Source organism: Sciurus vulgaris, assembly GCF_902686455.1.
Source record: "Sciurus vulgaris genome assembly, chromosome: 1".
Classification (NCBI taxonomy): Eukaryota; Metazoa; Chordata; class Mammalia; order Rodentia; family Sciuridae; genus Sciurus; species Sciurus vulgaris.
This window is the reverse complement of record NC_136461.1, coordinates 73099464-73121852: the sequence shown is the minus strand read 5'-3', so window position 1 is coordinate 73121852 and position 22389 is coordinate 73099464. Positions and strand designations below refer to the sequence as shown.

At 33.6% G+C, this 22389-nt stretch overlaps 1 protein-coding gene across 4 annotated transcripts in view; it reads left to right on the top strand.

Annotated features, from left to right (window-relative positions):
* The window catches only part of ZNHIT6 (zinc finger HIT-type containing 6), a 116381-nt gene that overhangs the window by 13726 nt on the left and 80266 nt on the right, over positions 1-22389 (top strand). For all 4 annotated transcript variants that reach the window (XR_013763814.1, XM_079139798.1, XM_079139800.1 and 1 more), the window contains exons 6-8: positions 16492-16560; positions 17904-17984; positions 19423-19500. Coding sequence is in view for 3 of the 4 variants with exons in the window: in XM_079139798.1 (XP_078995924.1) it covers positions 16492-16560; positions 17904-17984; positions 19423-19500 (228 nt within the window). In the remaining variant the exon portion in view is untranslated. The remainder of the gene's footprint in view (positions 1-16491; positions 16561-17903; positions 17985-19422; positions 19501-22389) is intronic.

Sequence of the window (22389 nt, the reverse complement as noted above, 5' to 3'; positions counted from 1 at the left end):
AGGGTAGTTTTGATGTGCATTTTTCTTATTACTCGAGATGTTAAAGATTTTTTCATATATCTTTTGATTGCTTGTAGATCATCTTCCGTGAAGTGTCTGCTCATTTCCTTAGCCCATTTATTGATTGAGTTATTTGTATTCTTGGTGTGAATTTTTTTGAGTTCTTTATAGGTTCTAAAGATTAGTGCTCTATCTGAAGTGGATGTGGTAAAGATTTTCTCCCACTCTGTAGGCTCTCTCTTCACATTGTTGATTGTTTCCTTTGCTGAGAAAAAGCTTTTTAGTTTGAATCTGTCCCAATTATTGATTCTTCTTTTTATTTCTTGTGCTTTGGGAGTCATGTTAAGGAAGTAGTCCTAAGCTGACATGATGAAGATTTGGACCTACTTTTTCTTCTGTTAGGTGCAGGGTCTCTGGTCTAATTCCTAGGTCCTTGATCCATTTTGAGTTGAGTTTTGTGCAGGGTAAGACAGAGGGGTTTAGTTTCATTTTGTTGCAAGACCTTGCACGTGTGAGACACTGGGTTTGATCCTTAGCACCACGTAAAATAAATAAAGATATTGTGTCTATCTACAACTAAAAAATACGTTTTAAAAAAAGATTAAAAATAAGTTGAAGCTGAGCATGGAAGCACACACTTGTAATCCCAGCTACTCAGGAGACTGAGGCAGGAGGATCAAAAGTTTGAGGCCAGCCTCTGCAACTTAGTGAAACCCTGTCTCCAAAAAGAGGACTGGGGATATAGCTCAGTGTTAGAGTGCCTGTGGGTTCAGTCTTGAATACTGAAGAAGGAAAAGCAAAAAAGAAATTGAGCCAAAGGAGGATTTAGGATTGACAATTTCCGTTAAAAATGTAGGAGTTTGATAAGAAAACGAGTTCAATAGAAGGCTTCCATACCTAATTTTGGAGCTTATCTCAAACTACTTCTTTAGAAAATTACTTCCTTCAGTATGAATCCTTTGTCTTTTCTCTTTGTAGCATTTGTAACTTCATGTACACTTTGACTTAGTGTTAATCAAAAACTGTTGAAAAAATATTGAAGACCTATGTAAAGAAAACTTTACTAGGCTGGGGATATAGCTCACCTGGCAGAGTGCTTGCCTTGCAAGCACAAGGCCCTGGGTTCCAATCCCCAGCACCACAAAAACAAAAACAAAAAAATTTTACTGAATGACTTTAAAAATTTGAATAAATGAGATTTATATGCTCATTTCTTTCTTTCTCTCTCTCTCTCTCTCTCTCACACACACATAATACACAATACAAGTCTCCCTTAGTATCCATGTGATATTGGTTCCAGGACCATCAATACCTAAATATCTGGATCCTCAAGACCCATATATAAAATGGCATAGTATTTCCATATAAACTTCTTTGATCTACTTTAAGTCATCTTGAGATCACTTATAATACCTTATGTAATTTAAATGCTACATAAATAGTTGTTACTTGTATTATTTATTGGAATAATAACAAAAAAATCTCTACATATTAAGTATAGACAATTGCTGGGGGTTTTGTTGTTGATATTTTTAATCGAAGGTTGGTTGAACTTGTAGATGTGAATTTCTCAGGGAGGACTGACTGTATGTGGCTGATAAATTTATGATAGCTGCTATAGTGAAGGTGTGGGTAAACCAGGCCCTTTTCTTTCTCTGCTTTTCTTAAGGCATAAGTTGGTAGTCTTTTTAGAAGATAGTTTTGTAATATATCTCAAAATGTTATAAGTCTTAAAATGTTATAAATACCAAAAGATTTAGCCTCCAAAAGTATTAGTAAAATTTCACAGAAATAGACATGTGTCTACTGAGGCTTTTTTTTTTAATAGTGTAAAAACTGGCAATAATCTAAAGTATCTTTCAGTGTGGAGTGAGTTAAAGAAGTGATGATATCTTTATGTAGTGGAATTTCTTGCAGACATTAAACAAAAACAGAATTAAGTGTAAAAGTATTGCCGTGAAATGATAACCATGATATGTTTATTGAAAAAAAATGTGTGAGTTTAAATAGCTGTCTGAAAGATGGAGCTATATAGTTCTTTGAAACTTTGAAAATCAGAATCTCCTCTGGTTATAGGAGTTCTAGTACCAGAAAAATGTCCATAAAGTATTTGGTATGTAATTTTAGGTGAGTTCATGTTAGAAAATCTACAACTAGATGGTATGATCCCAGTGACTTTTATAAAGCTGAGGAAGGAGGATCTGAAGTTTAAGGCCAGCCTGGGCAATTTTGTGACTGTATCTCAAAAATAAAAAAATAAAGTCTGGAGATGTAACTTAGTGATAGAGGATGCCTGGTTTCTATTCTCAGTATCCCTTGGAAGGAAGGAAGGGAGGGAGGGAAGAAAGAAAAGCTGCATACACTAATTACATTGCTTTGTCCTCTACAGTAATGGAGTTTGGATTAAAGCTGTTTACCTGTATTGAGGACCTTATAAGAAATATCTCCTTGAATCCTATGGGCATTACATATTAACTCTGCACAGTGTGCTAAGTAAATGTAATCATATGTAACCATGGGAGAAATGTCTCTCAGGTATGTTTCTTCTGGTCAAGTGCTGTCTTTTGAGGGGATAAAAAGATACTGCGGTTTCAGATTTCATTTCTGCTGTTTACTAGATTTGACATTGACCCCTCATTATCTGTACCTCCTTTTCCTTGTCTTTAACATGGACATTATTTTAATCTAATCATATTACCAATATTTCTGTTCACTTTTTAAGTTTCAGACCTTCTGTTTAGTCATTTTTTTTCCTTCCTTTCAAATTTCTTTTAGTGAAGTCTTAGAATTTTTTTCAGTTTTTGTCTGAATATGCCTTCATTTATTCTTTTTCATTTTTTAATGGAAATGTAGTATACACAAAGTACACAAAACATTAGTGTACCATGATCAAGAAAAAGAACATTACCAGCATCCCAGAAGTCTTTACTACCTCCCATGGGAATCTCTACCTCCAATTCCCCCTAATGTTAACTATTTCCCTAACTTCCAACCTGATAGATTGGTTTTGTCTTTTTAATTTTTTTTTCAATATTTTATTGTGAAAAGTTTCAACATAAAGTAGAAAAATTGCTCAGTAAATACCCATATACTCACTATCTAGATTCTGTCATTAACATTTTCTGCAATTGCTTTATCATGTTTTTATCCATCAGTTAACCCACCTTTTTTGGGTACATTTCAAAATTGCAAGTGTCATTCCACTGGTTCCTGAATACTGCAGCATCATTAACTAGAGTTCAATAGCTGTTTCCATTTTCTTTCCTTTTGATGTAGTAAAATTTAAGCAGTGAAGGGAATAAATCTTAAGTATATATTTGTTGAGTTTCGACAAATACAGCTATGTAACTGTTTCTATGAATATTTAAAACATTGCCATCACCTCAGATTTTTGCTAATTAACTCTTCTCCTCTCTAGAGATAACCTGTTCTAATTTTCTCCCCTGAAGATTTGTTTTGTTTTTAAAGTTTCATATATATGGAATTATCTAGGTCAGCCTTATGTTTTAATGATAGTTTAACTGCCTATAAAATATCTTGACACTTATATTAGTAAGTTCATTTATTTATTCCATTGCTTCTTTTTTTTCTTTTTAACCACTGTTGTGAACATTGTTATGGTAGGTAGTGTTTCTTTATTCTCTTAACAGTTGCTGTGATGTACACCTGTAATACAGTTACATGGAAGACTGAGGCAGGAATATTGCAAATTGAAGACCATTCTGGCCGGTTTAGTGAGATTCTTTGTCAAAATAAAATGGGGAAAAAAAAAAAAAGAGGACACCTTTATGGAAGGTGTCTTAGTCTGTTTTCTGTTGCTAAAGCAAAATACCACAGATTGGATAATTTTTAAAATAAAGAAGTTTATTTTTGTCTCATGGTTTGGGAACTGGGAAATTCAAGATCATGGCAGCAGCTTCTGCTCAGTTTCTCATGAGGGCCTTGGACCATAACATGGCAGAAGATACGACATAATAAGACAGAGGAATCATGGTAGAGCAGATCTCTTTTCTTTTTATAAAGCCACTATTACCATGGGAACCCCACCTTCCTAACCTCATCTATTCCTAATTACTTTCGAAAGGCCCAACCTTCAAACACCACCAGCATATTAGTTTTGCGGTTAAGTTTTCAGTATGTGAACTTCTAAGGGACACATTCATATGAGAGAAATCGGGTGAAGGGGTCAGAGATGGCAATTGTGTGTGGATAACATGTCTCATGTTGCATAAACTCCTCATTTTATTTTCCTGCCTGTTTTGGTCAGAGATCAAGTGCAGAGGGAATACACTTTAACTTATAAATTGAAGGAATGAATTGAACTAAGGGAACCCACCTCACTAGTACAGGTTGAATATTCTTATCTGAAATGCTTGAGAACCAAAGTGTTTCAGGTTTTGGTTTTTTGGATTTGGGCATATTTGTGTAGACTTTACCTGTTGTGCTTCCCTAATTTGAAAATCTGAGATCTGAAATGCACTAAAATAACACTCAAAAAAGTTTTGAGGCTTGGCCTGGTGGCGCACGCCTATAATCCCAGTGGCTCCATAAGCTGAGGCAAGAGGATCCCAATTTCAAAACCAACTTCAGCAACTTAGCTAGACCCTGTCTCAAAATAAAAGGGGCAGGCTGGGATGTGGCTCTGGTGGTTGAGTTCCTTGGGGTTCAGTCTCTGGTACCAAAAACAAAACAAAAAAAGGATTGAATTTCAGGAGCATTTTAGATTTTACGTTAATAATGCCCAACCTGTATCTTCAGCTTAGCTTCAGACTTGGGTCTCTTTTGTGTGCACTAACCACCTGTTCCCCAAACAGGACCCCAACTTTTGACCTTTCTCTCCCCCATCCCTAGTGTTTCTCCACATGATCTCAACCTCCAATTCCAAGCAACCCAGTCCTTCTATTAGCTTAAAACTTGAGTTCTTAACTTCGTTTGACCCAAGTTTTTTTAGTGCACTCTCTATGCATCTCTCTTTTACTTAGAGGATTAAGAAAATAGAAGTATGCCCATTATTAAACAACAGTGTGAATTAATATTTAAGAGTTTCAGTCCTATTTTAGAAGCTAGCCACTAGATGTCCCTCTTGTAAAGAAATAAAAAACTTATAAATTCAAAAAATTACTTTTTATTCTTTGAGCGAAATTATAGCATTCTAATTATATTGCAAAGATATACTCACCCACCCCTTTATTAATGTCAGAGCACTTTTTTCCTTAAACAGTTGTGTGGAGGTACTCTTCTTAAAGCACAGGATTTCTTTTTTCCACACAGTATCTTTATAAATATAAGTAGTATAGGTTTGTACTTTGCTGCAAACTAACTTTAGAAAAGAGCAAAGGAAAATATAATGATGTGGTTAGCAGTTGTGGTCATGGAGGGACAAGTGAATTTTGCAGTGAGATCTGGAGGATTACCTAGTAGGTGCTCAGTACAAACTTACTAAGTGACTAAAATGTTAAGCTCTGTGGTTTCTTTGCTGCAACAGCTTTGATATAGTTTGATGGAAGAATTTCAAAGCCCCAACAAGAGACTGAGAAAAACAGTGTGGAAGAATAGAAACCTAATATTTCCTAGGTCAGGCCTTACTACAGTCATGCAAATAGTGGTGTGGAAGTTCAGTGACATAGTATCACAGAAGGTATACTTTCCCACAGCAGCAGTTAGCTAACATTTGTGGAAAAGGAAAACCAAATACTTCTGATCATCATGGAATCCCCAACTGATCGCATTAGGGAAGTGTTTTTCCCAGTCTCCAAATCTGATCTTTCATTATATGCCTCTAGAATGTGTCCCTTTCTTTTCCATTTCCTTGACCTATAGCATTTTTTCAGCTGCATTCTGTGCAAGCCCTTCTGGTCTCACTCTGGACTATTAGGACCTCTAAGTACTCTCTCTGCCTTTGATGTTTCCTCACTTCAGTCATTTAGTGCTCCTAGATATATCTTTCTAAAACATGGTTTTGCCATAATAGTCACCCAATAGAATATTAGTGCTTCTATGCTCACAGTACTCATTAGCTAACAGATACCACCATTAGTCATAGGCAGAGTTGCCAGTAGGTAAAATTTGTCATCTCATCCCCTGCCTTTGCAGCATCTGAAACTCTCAAATGTACCCTTTCTATGATCAGAAACGAATACCCTCTCCTCATTTCCCCCCATTTGAAATTGCTACCTTTGAGACAGTTGGAAATATCCATTTCAAGTATTTCTCATTAAGCAAAATAATGTGAGTTTTCTTGTGTATTTTCTTGTTAAAAGAGAAATTATAATATAGGTCATTTCTTCAATGTTTAGTTTGTGTTAAACATGACCAAATTTAATTTAGAGTTTTCTTGGAAAGTTATTTTCCTTTGTCTGTTGCCTTAGCTGTAAGAGGAGACTGTAATAGTACTGGTTTTGTGTGTAGTAGTTTTCAATTTAGAGTTCATATCAGAATTAACTGAGGCAGTTTTACAATGCAGAAACTAGCAGAATTGCTAATTTGTTGGCCTTAGGGCATTGTGTTTTTAAAAAGCACCAGATTATCTTGCTGTTTACCTTTAACTGAAAAACCACTGACTGTTGGCCTTATTCTCAATTCAGTCAATAGAAAGACAAGTTGGCAAACTCTTACAGTATTGTATATTTAATGATCTGAGAGAGTACACTTAGGTTACAGTAGTGGCACAGAGAAGACTGCTCCAACCCTGACAGAGGAAGATTGTTATTCATTGCTAGCAGGTGACAAGAAAGACTTCCCAGAAAAGATAGGACTTGAACATATTTTGGAAGAACAAGGAACAGTTTCTATGTCTAGATTTTTTCCAGGCAGAGGTGAAGGTGGTCTGGTGGTGATAAAATCAGATGCAAAAGCAAAGAATAGCAATTTAGGACAATAGTAAGTAGTTTGGTGTGTCTAGAATGTAGGGCCAGAATTGATGAGTGATAGGGAATAAGGCTGGAGAGAGGCCCATTGAACCATGCCAGAAAGTTTAGTTTGAATCATTCTTGGAGCAGAAATCTTCCTGTTCCCACAAGTGACCATGTCCAAATATGGATCTTTATAATCTGTTCCTACCTGATTTCCACTAGATATTCAACTGAATGTATACATACTGTTCCTTCTTGTAAATTGTGGAATGTTTTCCTCTTGCACATTTCCTAGACATCTGTGAAAGTACACATGATAGTTCATCTTCTCCATTATGTTTCCTTTGCCTAAGTTCCTATAGTACATATTTTTTCCAGTTAATATGAAACAGATGCCAATATTTAGGACTGGTATTTATTTTTGGTATGTGTTTATCTGTTCTCCTTCCTACATGCTATTACGTTTTAATAGGAGTTCCATAGGCATTTTGAAATGGACTTTTTTGTTGTTGTTGTGCTGACTTATGCATTACAGGAAGGCTAGCATTCCTGGTCCATGCCCAGTAAAATTCTGTGTGTTTCCCAGTTTTGGAACAGTTAAAACTGCCTCCCCATTTCCAAATGCCCCTACATCCACCCCACCACCAGTAGAGAACCACTTTAAGTGCTGAAGTTTTTATCAGTTATTCGAAGTATTCTTTTTCATTTCAGTCTTCACCTGCTACGTCCATTTTCTTAAAGTACTCTACTAAAGCCAATACCACATAGCTAATTTGTTTCCTATTATCATGTAGTAGTGATACTAATTTTTAGGGTTTTGTTTTGTTTGTGGTGCTGGGGATTGAACCCAGGGCCTTGTGTATGCAAGGCAAGCACTCTACCAACTGAGCTACATCCCTAGCCCTGATTATAATTTTTAAAAGGGCAAATATGTTACTGGAACTTTTCAAAGTATTTTCATAATGATGTGAGACATAAAACTGTGGTTTTTATTCTCCCAAACTTTAGTTATTTTAATCTATACTAAGTAACTAAACAGATCCTTTGTATTTATGCTTCCAAAAACACTTATCATGGTATTAATTCTAATAACGTGAATAATTTTTATGAAAATAGTTGCTTTTTTTGAGAGAGTGACTTCAAATTTTCATCACAAAATATGTTTTAAAAGGCTAAATGCTTACAAATGAAGGATTTTGTAGATGTTTCGTACATTTGTAATTTTCTTTGGAATATTCCCAGATTTGCTAGATTTTCTCTCAGCTTTAGATTAAAATAAGATTTTTATAGTTGACACTGGAACAAAATGCTTTAAAATTCCATCAGGTATTATTTTGCTGCTTCCAAATGTAACAGTTGACAATTTTAGTCTCTTCTTTTGCTATTGCTTGTAAGTGAAAAACAAAACCTAGAAAGAAGAAAACTTGAATCTCTTATATCAGTTAAGATGCTTTATGCTGCATCAAACAGAATGCCCCGTTCAAACTGGTTTGAACTGTTAGAAGACACAGAGACAAACCCACATAAATACAGTTATCTCATACTAGACAAAGGTGCCAAAAACATACAATGGAGGAAAAATAGCTTCTTCAACAAATGGTACTAGGAAAACTGGAAATCCATATGCACAAAATGAAACTAAACCCCTCTGTCTTACCCTGCACAAAACTCAACTCAAAATGGATCAGGGACCTAGGAATTAGACCAGAGACCCTGCACCTAACAGAAGAAAAAGTAGGTCCAAATCTTCATCATGTCAGCTTAGGACTACTTCCTTAACATGACTCCCAAAGCACAAGAAATAAAAAGAAGAATCAATAATTGGGACAGATTCAAACTAAAAAGCTTTTTCTCAGCAAAGGAAACAATCAACAATGTGAAGAGAGAGCCTACAGAGTGGGAGAAAATCTTTACCACACCCACTTCAGATAGAGCACTAATCTTTAGAACCTATAAAGAACTCAAAAAAATTCACACCAAGAATACAAATAACTCAATCAATAAATGGGCTAAGGAAATGAGCAGACACTTCACGGAAGATGATCTACAAGCAATCAAAAGATATATGAAAAAATCTTTAACATCTCGAGTAATAAGAAAAATGCACATCAAAACTACCCTAAGATTTCATCTCACCCCAATTACAATGTCTGTTACCAAGAACACAAACAACAATAGGTGTGGTGAGGATGTGGGGGAAAAGGTACACTCATACATTGCTGGTGGGGTTGCAAATTGGTGCAGCCACTCTGGAAAGCAGTATGGAGATTCTGCTTAGAAAACTTGGAATGGAACCACCATTTGACCCAGCTATCCCACTCCTTGGCCTATACCCAAAGGACTTAAAATCGGCATACTACAGTGACACAGCTACATCAATGTTTATAGCAGCTCAATTCACAATAGCTAGATTGTGGAACCAACCTAGATGCCCTTCAATAGATGAATGGATAAAGAAACTGTGGTATACATACACAATGGAGTATTATTCAGCCAAAAAGAAGAATAAAATTATGGCATTTTCAGGTAAATGGATGGAGCTGGAGAACATCATGCTAAGTGAGATAAGCCAATCCCCCAAAACCAAAGGCCGAATGATTTCTCTGATAAGTGGATGATGGTACCTAATGGGGGGTGGGCGTGAGGCAAGAACGGAGGAAGGATGGATTATATAGAGGAAAATGAGGGGTGGGGGGTAGGAAAGATAATAGAATGAGACAAATATCATTACCCTATGTACCTGTATGATTACGCAAATGTTGCGACTCTACTTTGTGTACAACCAGAGAAACAAAAGTTGTACCCTTTGTGTGTATAATGAATCAAAGTTAAAAGAAAGAAAAAAAGATGGACGCAGTTTGGTTCTTATGACTGAATGTCCAGAAGGAGGGTAGACTTTAGGGCTAATAGACACAATGACTTCTTAATATCATCAAGGACCATTTCATTTCTGATTCTTTATTAGATTTTCCATGGTGTCTGCTTAATCCTCATGGCTAGTAGTAGGTTACTACTAGTGACAATTTGGTTTACAGTAAATATCCATAAAGAGTGCTTTTCCCCAAGCAGAACTGTATAGGAAACCAGAAACTCACCACAGTTAAACTGTGTAGGTCATGTGCCTAGTCCTGAGCTGTTGTGCTCAGGAAAATATACTGATGTTGTTAAGCTAATAGGCATATACCCATGGAAGATAGGAATAGGTCCATTCATCAAAGTATAGTTATGGATTATAAATAATGGTAGTGGAGTTAAGGATAGTTGCTTTGCAAACAGAATATTCACTACATATTTTTAAATGAGTTTAAAATCTGGAGGCAAATATTCGAAGTAGGAAATAATCGTGGTGCGTTTAAATAAGTAGTAGAGAAAATATATGTTTCATTATTGAGCTTTCATTTCTGGAAAGTTCATATTAGTACAGTAGCTTAAAATGTGTACTCTAAAGTTATGATACTCTGGGTTCAAATACCAGCTGCATCACTTTCCAGCTGAATAATGATCTTAATGATGTTCCTCTTTCTATCTTGTATTCTCTTTTGAATAATGAAATAATAACATTTACCTCATAGAGTTAGAGGGATTAAATGATTTAAAGATGTATGTTTAGAACCATGCCTGACATATAAAAAGCACTTATAAAAAACTATTGTTATTACTATTACTACTTGCTAGTGTTGTCTGATAAAAGGATCTACTGGTAGGTTTTATAACCTCTGGTTGTTTATAATTTAATTAGTGATGTAGTATTGTGAAAATCAGACATGTGGAAAGTCTGGCTTTCACTTAGCTCATGGAGTGTCTTGGTCTATTTTCTTGCTGTAACAAAATACCTGAGAACATGTAATTCACAAAGAATAGAGATCCATTTTCATGATTCTGGAGGCTGGGAAGAGCATGGTGCTCACAACTGCTGTGAACTTCCATCTGCAATGTAACATGGTGGAGGATAGCACATGATAAGACAAAGCAAGGTAGTCAAGACAGAAGTCCTTTTTACAACAAAGTCACTTCCACAATAATCCATTAATCCATTCATGGGTTAATGCATTCATGAGGGCAAAGCACTCACTGCTCAATACCCTCCCAAAGATCCAACCTCTTAGTACTGCTACATTGGGACCAAGTTTCCAACTCATAAACTTATGGAAGGCACATTCACACCAGCATGGAGTCACTTGTGTTTTAGAATAAGAAGTGCAAAACTTGAACAGGCATATTCGAGCTGACATGATATGTCGATGTGATTCTCAAGTCTTAAGTACAAAGACTGAAAGGTTAATGTCCCAAATATACCATGAAACACACTTTTATTAGAATTAAATAATAGAATGATGGATTTCCCTCTAAATCCTTAATTTCACTCTTTAAAACCTTTGTGTTGCATTAACTATAGGATAAAATCCACATTACTTACAGAGCATTGAGAGCCCTTTACAATATGGCATTAATGTACATGTGTAATTTCTTCTCCAGCCACTAAACTGAATTCATTGTAAGTACAGTTTGCTTATGGACTCATGGCAAAATAAGTTACAGAAACTGATATTTCTGTTCTAAGCTTCTTAATTCAGGACATAGAATTGAATGTAAAATTACAATGATAACAATAACATTTCGAGTGTTGTATTGTAAACTCTAGACATATTTACTCATTCATTCTTGTAATACAGTCTTGTTATACCCATGTTATTGTGACAAGACCGAGAAATCAAGTTTCTTGCTCAAGATCATATTAAGTAATAAATTTTTAGAAATTCAAACACTATGTCCACTTAACTTCTCTATGTTACTTCCAGGCATTTTAGTATGTTGAGCATTCTTTTAGTGTACATCAAGAAAACAGGATGTTTTCATATGAATTGTGAAATGGATGGGAAAATGCAGTACCCAAGATTGTTGTTGACTTGCTGTCCTAAAAAGATGTCTACCTATATGGATATAGTCAGGAATATTCATGCTTCTTTAAACTTTGTATTAGAAATCTTAGTTCTTAAAATACAGCTTCTTCATGTAACTCTTAATTGCGGTGTATTTCTTAGAAAGTTTTTTTAGGCCATCAAAATAATTAGATATGTAACCCCAGTTCTCATTGGGTAGTAATTTCCCAGATTAAAAAGGAGACATCTTAAATGAATAATTCTAATAAGGAAATGCATTTAAATTTAGAGGAAAAGATTAAAATTATTCCTGTTCTTTCTATCACTTATCTTGTGCTTCCTCATGAAAACATCTTTGACTTTACTGATTTATTAAAAAATAGCAAATCATTATGTGAAAGATTTTTTTACTACAGACATATTCAAAGAATTAAGTCCTTTTAAAATGTCAAGAAATAGCATAGTTAAAACTTTGGGGTGTACTTTCATACTTATAAGTACGTGATATATAAATATGTAGTTTAAATATAAATACTATCAATAAACATACACATATTTCTGTCAGTGCATATAGTTCTCCCACTTGTATGACTGCTTAACATTCATTATGTAGACCTACATAATGAATTTATTTAACTAACTTTCTGATGGTGTACATTTAGGTTGTTTCTAAGTTTTTCCTGTTATAAAATGTAGCACAGTGGACATTTTGTGCATCTTATTACTTGCCCAAATATTTCCTTGCAGTAAATTTCTGGGGGGAGGGGGAACTATTGAGGCAAAAATATATACTTTGTAAATTCTCATTTTTTTATATCTTTTATGAAATTGAATTGCCAGAAGTGTATGTTAGTTTATACTTCTTTCAGCAATGGAGAGTGTCCATTTTACCACACTTCCTTAGTATTTCTAATTTTTAAAACTATCTCTGCAAGTCCGATAGGTAAAAATATCTTTTTAATGAGTTCAAACATGATGGCAGTCCTATTAAAAGGGTTTGATGACTGGATTTGCATCTTTTTCTGTGGGATTCTGGTAGTGTTTCGGATATTCAAAATGACAATTTTGAGTCATGAAGTCAGAAGGATAATTGAGTATATAGGCCTAGAACCCCTACCCCCAAAGTGTGTTTTCATCCACATACTATTTTCTTGAACCTGTGGGAAAGAATGAACCTTAAGAGTTTCTGAGTTTCTAATAAATAGAAGAATGATCCTTAACAGTTTCTAACAAGTAAGAATTAATAAATAAGTACCTTGTATAAATCAGTGAAAATATGTGTAAAATAATATTTATTTCCCTCATTTATTATATGTCATCTATTTCTCAATTTTTTTCTGCATTATTGTTTTCTAAGGAGCCTTTTTGGATATTTTCCCCTGTGACATTTGGATATTTTCCCCTGTGACCATATTAATATATTACCCCAGTGGGGCAATACTGCTCTCATTAGGAGGCATATATGTATGTATTTGTATTGATATTTGGGGGAAAAGCAGACGAAGCTTTGCTGTGCGTGAATAGTTACTTTGGTTTCATGGAACTCAGAGAAAAAGTCGTTGTTTCTGTTACTTTTCAGTTGTCCAAAGGGAACATTGGGTTTAATAATTGCTACCATGACATCACCAGCCCATTATCAAACTCTAAACATATGCCTTGGACTATCTGAGTTTCCTAGAATATTCAAAGCACTGTATTTCCATTCTTAAGAAAGTTAATATGCACAGGGCACAGTGAAATTGTTGTGATTGAAGACATTTTGTTGAACTCAGGGAACAGTATTGTTAGAAGTAATAGTAATGCATTTGAAGTAATAATAAATATTCAAACCTCTATCCCAATGGGTCTTAAACAGTGATTTTGTATGCATGAGGACATTTGCAATGTCTGGAGCATTTTTAGTTGTCAGAGCTGAGAATGGGATATTCTTGGTAGCAACTGATGGATGGAGGCCTGGGATGCTGCTTAACATCCTATAATGCACAGGAAAGTCCCTCCATAACAAGAAGAACTCTTGAGCTATCCTAATGATTATATTTCTTGGAATCTATCTTTAAAAAATAATCCAGGTAACATTACTGGAATTTTGGTATATGTATTTTGAAAATGGGACATATATCACAATATATAGTTATGAAAAATGGGTAACAAACAATTCTTTAAGTCACAGGAAGAAATTTGATTGCCTATGAGGACTTAAATGAATTTCAGGAACACTAAAAAGAATTGAAAATTACTTTAGAGAAAATTAACTTACCCATTTCGGCAATTCTTCTTTTGTTTGTTTTTAGTTTTTGTATCAGGGATTGAACCCAGCGGCGCTTAACTACTGGGTCACATCCCCAGCCCTTTTTTGTATTTTTTTAAAATATTTTTTTAGTTGTCAATGGATCTTTTATATGTGGTGCTGAGTATCAAACCCAGGGCCTCATACATGCCAGGCAAGTGCTCTACCACTGAGCCACAACTCCAGCCTTCTTTTTTTGCAATGTATTTAGAGACAGGGTCTCCCTGAGTTGCTAAGTGCCTTGCTAAGTTGCTGAGGCTGGCTTTGAACTCTCGATTCTCCTGCCTCACCCTCCCAGATTGCTGAGATTACAGGCATACGCCAATGTGCCTGTCTATTTGGCAATTCTTCATGTAACACCCTTCAACTTCTTTTTGCCTGCCTTGTATTAACTTAAAAAATCAGCGATCTTAGAAGAAAAAAAATGTATGTTATTTCTTTGGAGAAAAAAAAAATCTCAAAAATATGGTGATTTGTAAGTATTAAATTTGGGTATGGTTAATGTTCTTTATATTCTCTTTTTCTTCTTAAAATATTGCAACTTACATTTTAAAAGTAAACATACTTTTCTTTTGAAATGTGTTCATCTGTGAACTGAGGGCAATATAAAAAGATTTTTGTAGTTGTCATAATTTAACAAAATATATATATAATAAAATAGCAGTGAATTATAACTAGTTAACTAAAGCAAATAAAATTATTTCCAAGGGCTCTTTTTCTTCTTGTATTTGGAATGTTAAGTACTTTCTGAAAGCATTCAGGGTTGTCTGAATGTTAAGAAAGGTAAATGGTTCTTGCTGTTACTCAAGCAATGATTGGGGTGATTGAATGTAATTTACAATTCTACAAGATAACAAGTTGGTACTCCTTTTTCCCCTTGTATAAATTAATATGTAAAAATAAGTGTATTTAGAAAGAAACCATATTAATCATTAAGAGTAACAAAATCAGTTTATTTCCTATAAAGAAAGAAATATAGGGCTGGGGTTGTAGCTCAGTGGTAGAGTGCTTGCCTAGCATGTATGAGGCTCTGGGTTCGATTCTCAGCACCACATACAAATAAATAAATAAAGGTTCATCAACAACTAATAAAAATATTTAAAAAAAAAGAAATATAGTAGTTCTGGGCTACTATATGTTCATAGTAATACTAGGCTGTATGTCTGTTTTACAGATAAGGAACATTGTCAAGTGTTTTGTTTTAGAAGATTATTTATTGAAACCTAGTAACTGTTGTATCTGCATACAGAGGTTTTTTTTGTTTTGTTTTGTTTTGTTTTGTTTTTTAAGTTCTTTTCCTCTGAGATTTTAGACATCTGGCCTTTGGATTATTAAAAGGGTGTTTTTTGACTTTGTGCTATCAAAAAAAAAAAAAAGAATCTCTAGCAAGGTTGTTTCTTATATGATAAGTGGCACTATTAGTATAAGCATAATCAAACATTTTTCTCTGGCTAATGGCAAAAAAAAAAACATTATAAAGAAAGCTATATTCAGATCTGTGATAACTTGCTATAATGGAAGGAATTTTGCTTGGGTTTATGGTATCGTTGTCTGACAAAATTGATTAGATCATATAGATATTTGGTGTAAGGTGACAACTAGCTTGCATTAAAAGAAAATTTTTTTTAGATTTTGGGACTTTGCTTCTAAGAGATAGATTTCAAGAATTCACTGATAGTGGCTTAGAGGAGATGCTGCCAATTATTGACTTGCCGATAGGTTGTTCTAAGACAGGAAAACATTGTGTAAAAATCCTGTGATGAAGACATAAATTTCAGTAGTGGTAATGTTTTCAGCATTAGCTTTCTCTTAAAAGGGAATGGTGTTGGGTCACTAAATTTAAATTTGCTAAATGGGATATATAGTCATTTTTCTAGAAATCAAGCATTTAGTATATTTTTACTGTTGACCTTATATCAAACTAATGTTTTCACCTCTAAAAGCATAGAAACTGTAGCTCTGAGTGCATTTTGCTTAGCAACCGGCTTGTTGTCTACTGTTTTGCTACTGAATGCATGTACTCAGGCCTGAGAAGTATATCTGCAGCCAGCTGGACTCAACCGGACAATACTTCATTCACCTAATTTCCAGACTAGTCAGGCAAAGACATCAGCTCATTGTATTTAGTCATAAGGAAATTTATTTATAAACTTCAAATAGTAGCACATTGATCTCCCAAACCTCTGAACTATGAGAAAGGCCTTCTAATTCAGGAGTGTGAAGTCCTTGGAATTCAGAAATGTTTCACTTTCTTTTTTTCTCTTAACAATACTTCCAAGTATATATATATATATATATATTTTCTTAATTGTATAGCTTCTTGAATCCTAGAAAAGACCAAATAATTCTTAACAGGAAAGAGAGTTTAAATTCTCAGAATAACTTTAGAATTACTACTCAATTCAAAAATTTTCCTTTGTGTTTAAACTTTTATTATCTACCTTGATCCTCACATGATCATTTTCTCTCCTAGAAAACAACAGTTTTGTTGGCATGTAAAGCTCCAGTTTCCTCAAAGTCAAGCTGTGTACATAGAAAAACGGTATAGTATCACCACTTTCTATTAAGAACTGATTTGTTTTTATTTTAAGGCTCTGTAATTGTAATAAACTTAACATATGTCTGGCAGAATTAATATGTTGTGGTATGTCATACAATGAAATACTAAACAGCACTGCAAATAAATGACCTCTGGCTAGCACATCAACATGGATGAACCTTAGAAAAAATGTTAAGTGAGAAATACAAGTTAAAGAAGAATGCATACAATATGAGAAGAAATCAAAAACCACCCCCAAAACCAAATAGTGTATTTTTCAGGAATACCAACAAACGTGGAAGAACTCTAAAAGAAATATTATCACAAAAATCAATAGAGTACAAGGAGAATCAGAAGGACTGAAAATGTTTCTTAGGCAGAGTGGTTATATAGGAAATGAAAAATGACCCAAAATCCTACTATGCTAAGTTTATTACTATTGACATTATAGCATACTCTTCAGAAAATACATTATTTTAGATATAGGTAGTCATAATTGGAATTGATTTGTATGAAGTTTGTTGTCCTATTTTTTCATTTTAGGAACATTTTCAAGTATTATTTAAAAATTTTAATGATTCTACAATTTGATTCCTTGGTTTAGGAAAGTTTTAAAGTTGCTGTTTAAGTAGTATATTTAGCATATATCCACATTATACACAATGTCCTCTCTTTGTAATTGTGTTTTAGTGAGGAACTTTGCTATTTGAATTTCCATGCCAAATTTTAAGGACTTTTACAGATAGGAATATGTAGCTAGTAGTATAAATGGATATGTGTAAGTGGTTGAGGAAGGCTACTATATCAAAAGTATCTTAATTTTGTTTTAAAGCTTTACATGTAAGTTTAAAATAGTGTACAATAGGAAAGTTGGAAAACCTAAAATATTTTAATTCCAGGGAAATTAATATCAACTTTTTAACCTGACCTTATGGTTTAGAATGATGAACTTGAACCTGCACTGAAATTAGCATCTTCTGAAACCATTCTTCTGTTTAGTTTTTATTTCTAAAATTTCATTATATTACATATTGACTTCTTTTTTTCATGTTTGTGCACAGGCATGTGTTAAAAGAGGCTTCATATTTTTATAATTGATTTATAAATAACTTTTCAAATGTTTTTTAAAGACCTTGTTTAGTGTACCCAAGAGATCTTTTGTACCTTTTTTTCCTATGTAATTTTTGCTTGACAGGACGTTTTATTTTGCTAAGAATAAAGTAAAAGGTCTTTGTTCAGTTATTGAAACAATAACAAAAACCCCACAACATTTAGTAATTCTAAGTTAACACCTTTAACAGCAAATTATAAATGATAATCTAGCTGTTTTTTTTTCTTTATTGAAGAGTACCAGATGATAAAACTATTAATGAAATTCTAAAACCTTACACTGATCCTGAAAAATCTGATCCTGTAATTCGTCAAAGGTATGTTTAAAAAATCCTAGAACTGTCTGAAGTAATTAAAAATTTTGAAGTATTTTTTTAGTTGCATATTTATTATGGAAAGCTGTGGCCATATTGGAATGTGATATGTTAGTGCAATTTACTTTTGGTCCTATTTCCATGGTGTTTGCTAAGATTCAGTCAATATAAATAACATCAGTAGCTAACACTCATTATTTCTTACTATATCCTAGACACTCTTCAAAGCAGATAATAAAAAACATGCTAATTAATTGAATCCTCACAGTATCTTTGTGTGGTAGACTAGTGGTATTATGCCCCTTTTAACATACTGGGAAACTAAGCCTTAAAGTGGTTAAGTAAACTTGTACAACTAAATAAGCACGAAAGCTCAGGATTTCAAACCAGGCAGTCCAGATTCAAAATCTGTACTCTTAACCCTTAAACTAAACTGCCTTTCAAGTTGAACCAAAAACTCTGAAAATTAAGACTTTCCAAGTAACTATTAAAGACAGGAAATCCTGCTTCAGCCAAGTCTTCATAGAACTAAATAAGGTACACTCTGCCTCCTATCCAGAAATATGGTATGGACAAAAGTAGTTAACATAACATAGTGGAAAGATTCAGTCATGGATATCCAAATTAAAATAGCTGGCTCTGCCCTTTATTAACTGTGCGATCAGATGAAATTACCTAACTTCCATGCTTTTCATTTTTCCATCAATGAAATGAGAATGGTAATACCTACTAGATAGGGTTGTTATGAACCCTAAAAGAAATAGCACATTAAAAGTTCCTAGTATAGGGCCTAGCATATAATAGACAATGCTCAAAAAAGGAAACTATTATTGGTGTGTGAGTTATTAGTGCTCCTGGGCAGGAACCCAGTTGACTTTATTTTCACCAAATGGTCCTTGCTTTGAGTATGAATGCTTAGATTGGTGCTAGAGTAATTTGGTGTTCAAAATTTAGACTGTAGATTCTAAAATGTCTGATCTGATCCATTTCTAGTTAAACCTCATTTTTCTGCTTTTGATAAAAGGTGTTGTCCAGAATGATCCAAACTCTTGTCACATTTCAAGCAGTACTGATAGTTGAGTTCTTTCTTTATAATTGATAATCTTAGTTGTTATCAATAGTCATTTACTTGTCAATAAGATGAAATACCTGTCACTAAGTTGGATACATATTAGAAAAACTATGTGTAAAGTAGCTGTTATTATTTTTACACGTTTGTTGAAGCAGGTATGTTTAAATTTAAGGTGTTTAATTGAACAAAGAGAAAAAAAGTAATTATTTTTCAGATCCTTGGTTAGAAAACATCTTTACATTTTTCTGTGCTTAGATTGATGAATTTTAAATATTATTAGCTATTCATAAACGCTTAGTCTTTATAAAAACTATCTTGAAAAGTACTAAAAATTAATTTTGCCTCCTTCATATGATGTTTTTATTTCAGGCTGAAAGCCTACATTCGCTCTCAGACTGGGGTCCAAATTTTAATGAAGGTTGAACATACGCAGCAAAACTTAGTAAGGTAAAATTGTACCCCCATTTCTTTAAATATTTTCTAATTCCGTGTATAATTAATTGACTTGATTACCTTATGTAGCTAGTTATAGAATTATCTGGCTGTCATTCTAGACTTGTAAAAATAATTTTCAGCTGGACATGTGCACATACCTGTAATCCCAGCCACTGGGATAGGATGAGGCCACAGGATCATAAGTTAGAAGCCAGCGTCAGCAATTTAGCGAGACCTTATCTCAAAATTTAAAATAAATAAATAAATAAATAAAAAGGACTGGGAATGTAGCTCCATGATAAGTGGTAATTTCTAGTACCAAATAATAATAATAACTTTCAGATTAAGATTCCTAAATAATTACACTATTTACAGTGTAAATTTGGTGGAAAAATCAACCTAGTTAAAATATTTTGAAATACCAGTTACAACTAAAAGATTTCTAAATCCCATCTTATTTCAAGAAGTGTTCTATATGACTGATGAGTTCCAGTGTTCAAGTTTATATCTTTAGAAATAAGAAAACATATATATACAACTGACCACTGCATATATTGTAGTTGGAAGAACACTGCAGAGAAACGTGAAAAAGGCAGGGTTCTAGCAAACTACGAGTTGAGAAAGTAAAAATATCATTGGATTTTATTCCTTATTAATGGGATGATTAATTGGACTAGTATAAATAATCTCTGAGAGTCTCCACAAAATTTACCTAAATGCCAATTATATGTTGACATATTGAATTGCAAAACACTGATCTTTTTGTGTTTCCCATTGTTTTTTGTTTGTTTGTTTTGCGGGGGTTGATACTGAGAACTGAACTGAGGGGCACTTGGACCACTGAGCCACATCCCCAGCCCTGTTTTGTATTTTATTTAGAGACAGGGTCTCACTGATTTGCTTAGCACCTAGCTTTTTCTGAGGCTTGCTGAGATTATAGGCATGCACCACTGTGCCAAGCTTTCCCATTGTTTAATTAACAAAAGTACTAGATCTGATTGAAATTAAGTCTGATCGGTTTCTTCTGTGATATGATTTGCTAATTTAGTTTAGAGTTTAAGAATTCAAGCTATGAAAGCACCACTGGATTTGGATCCCAGCTCCTCCTTTTTCTAATTATGTTTAACTTGAATTAATTACACAGCATCACTTGCCTTAGTTTCTTCTCCTCTAAAATTGAAATAACTGTAACATGATAAATGCATATTTTTATTGTTACTAGTATTACTATGAATACTGGTATTTCTAGTAGTGTTCTGATAAATGTATTCTTACAAAAGATCTGCACATATTAGAAGATTTTATAAGGAAGATCATAAATTCAAGACTCAGCTTAGGCAATTTAGTGAGACCCCATCTCTAAAAAAAAAAACCCAGCAATTTTCCTAAATTATAATACTTCAAATTATAACCAAAGGACTTAGGAAAGTATGTTTTTCAGGAAGGAAGTACTATTAAGAAAATTTTAGTGATTAATAAAATGAAATAGTAAAAAAAAAACTTTTCTTGCTAACAAAGAATCTTAAAAACCAAATCTGACCACTTTTCTTACCAAAATAGCTCAGATGCTCCCAACTTTATATCATTCATCATGGTTCTGTAATAAAAAAATTCAAGTTATCTATCATAGAGTTCTTTCCCTAGGCCTCTCAATTCAGTATATTTACATGGAGTTTGTGCTCCCTTCCTTCTCATGTGGTGTCCCAAATGAAAGAAAGAAAGTTTCTGCAAAGATAGTTATCCAGAATTAAAACATCCATGTTAACCAAAGTCATTAGTTCTTAAATTGGGACTCAAACACTTAGGTAATGAATAAGAAATGCTGATATAAAGGGTAACATTATTTAAGTTTTTAGTAAAATCATAAAAGGAATTCCATATAATTGATTTTTAAACCAGATTTGCCTCCGTCCCTTTAAATTGACTTTTGGTTAATCTTTGAATAATTCTATTCTCTCTTCTTTTATTTTCTGTTTTCTAAGTTCAGTTCCTTCTTAACATGCACTATATTTTATCTAATTAATTCATTTAAGTGTTATTCGTGTTTTATACCATGGTGTGCATTTGATAGGTATACTATGGCTTTAGTCTCATAAAGCTACTAAGAGAACACCTCTGAGAGTATGAAAAATAAAATAGCTTTTTAGTTAGTTCTTTCATTTTCTCCAAACCATAAAACTAATATATACTCCTCCAGTCTTCTCCTACAACCTGGTGACAGTCTCTGTCCAGTCATTTTGAACACTGCTATACCACTCTGAATACTTATCCTTATCATAGACTGCCAGTATGGGAGTAACATAAATGGTTCAGAAGGAATGTGGAAGGAAGACAGTAAAAGTACTGTCCCTGTTGGATGAGGAAATTTTATTCTTTTATTTTTCATGCATGTAATTGGTCTTTTTATTACAGAGGTTTATTCTTTAGTTTTATTTTAAGAAAATAGAACAATTTAAGGAAATTTTTACTCATAAGAGCAGTAGGGAAAATAAAACTGAATGCCTCATTGTTTCCTTTGATTGTGTTTATCTGTTCTTAATTGCAAATTGTAGTCATCAGGTATTAATTTAATGACTACATGAATGGGATAATTATTTCTTTTTTAAATTAATAGGCATGTATTTGAAATACCAGATTACTCTTATAGTAACAAATAACCTCTATTTTGGTCAGTTTTGGTGTCCATTTGACCCCAGTCACCTTATTTACCTGTTCTCTTAGATATTTCAACTTCTTTACCAAAGCTGAGGAAAGCAATTTATATCATTTTTACATAATTCCTAAGAACCAAAGGTTTTATTTTTTTTTTCTTTTGGTTTTGTTGGTTCATTGGTTATTTTCATTTGCTGGTTGTTTTCATTTTATTTCTTCCTTTCACTGAAAAGGAGGGTTCGTTATATG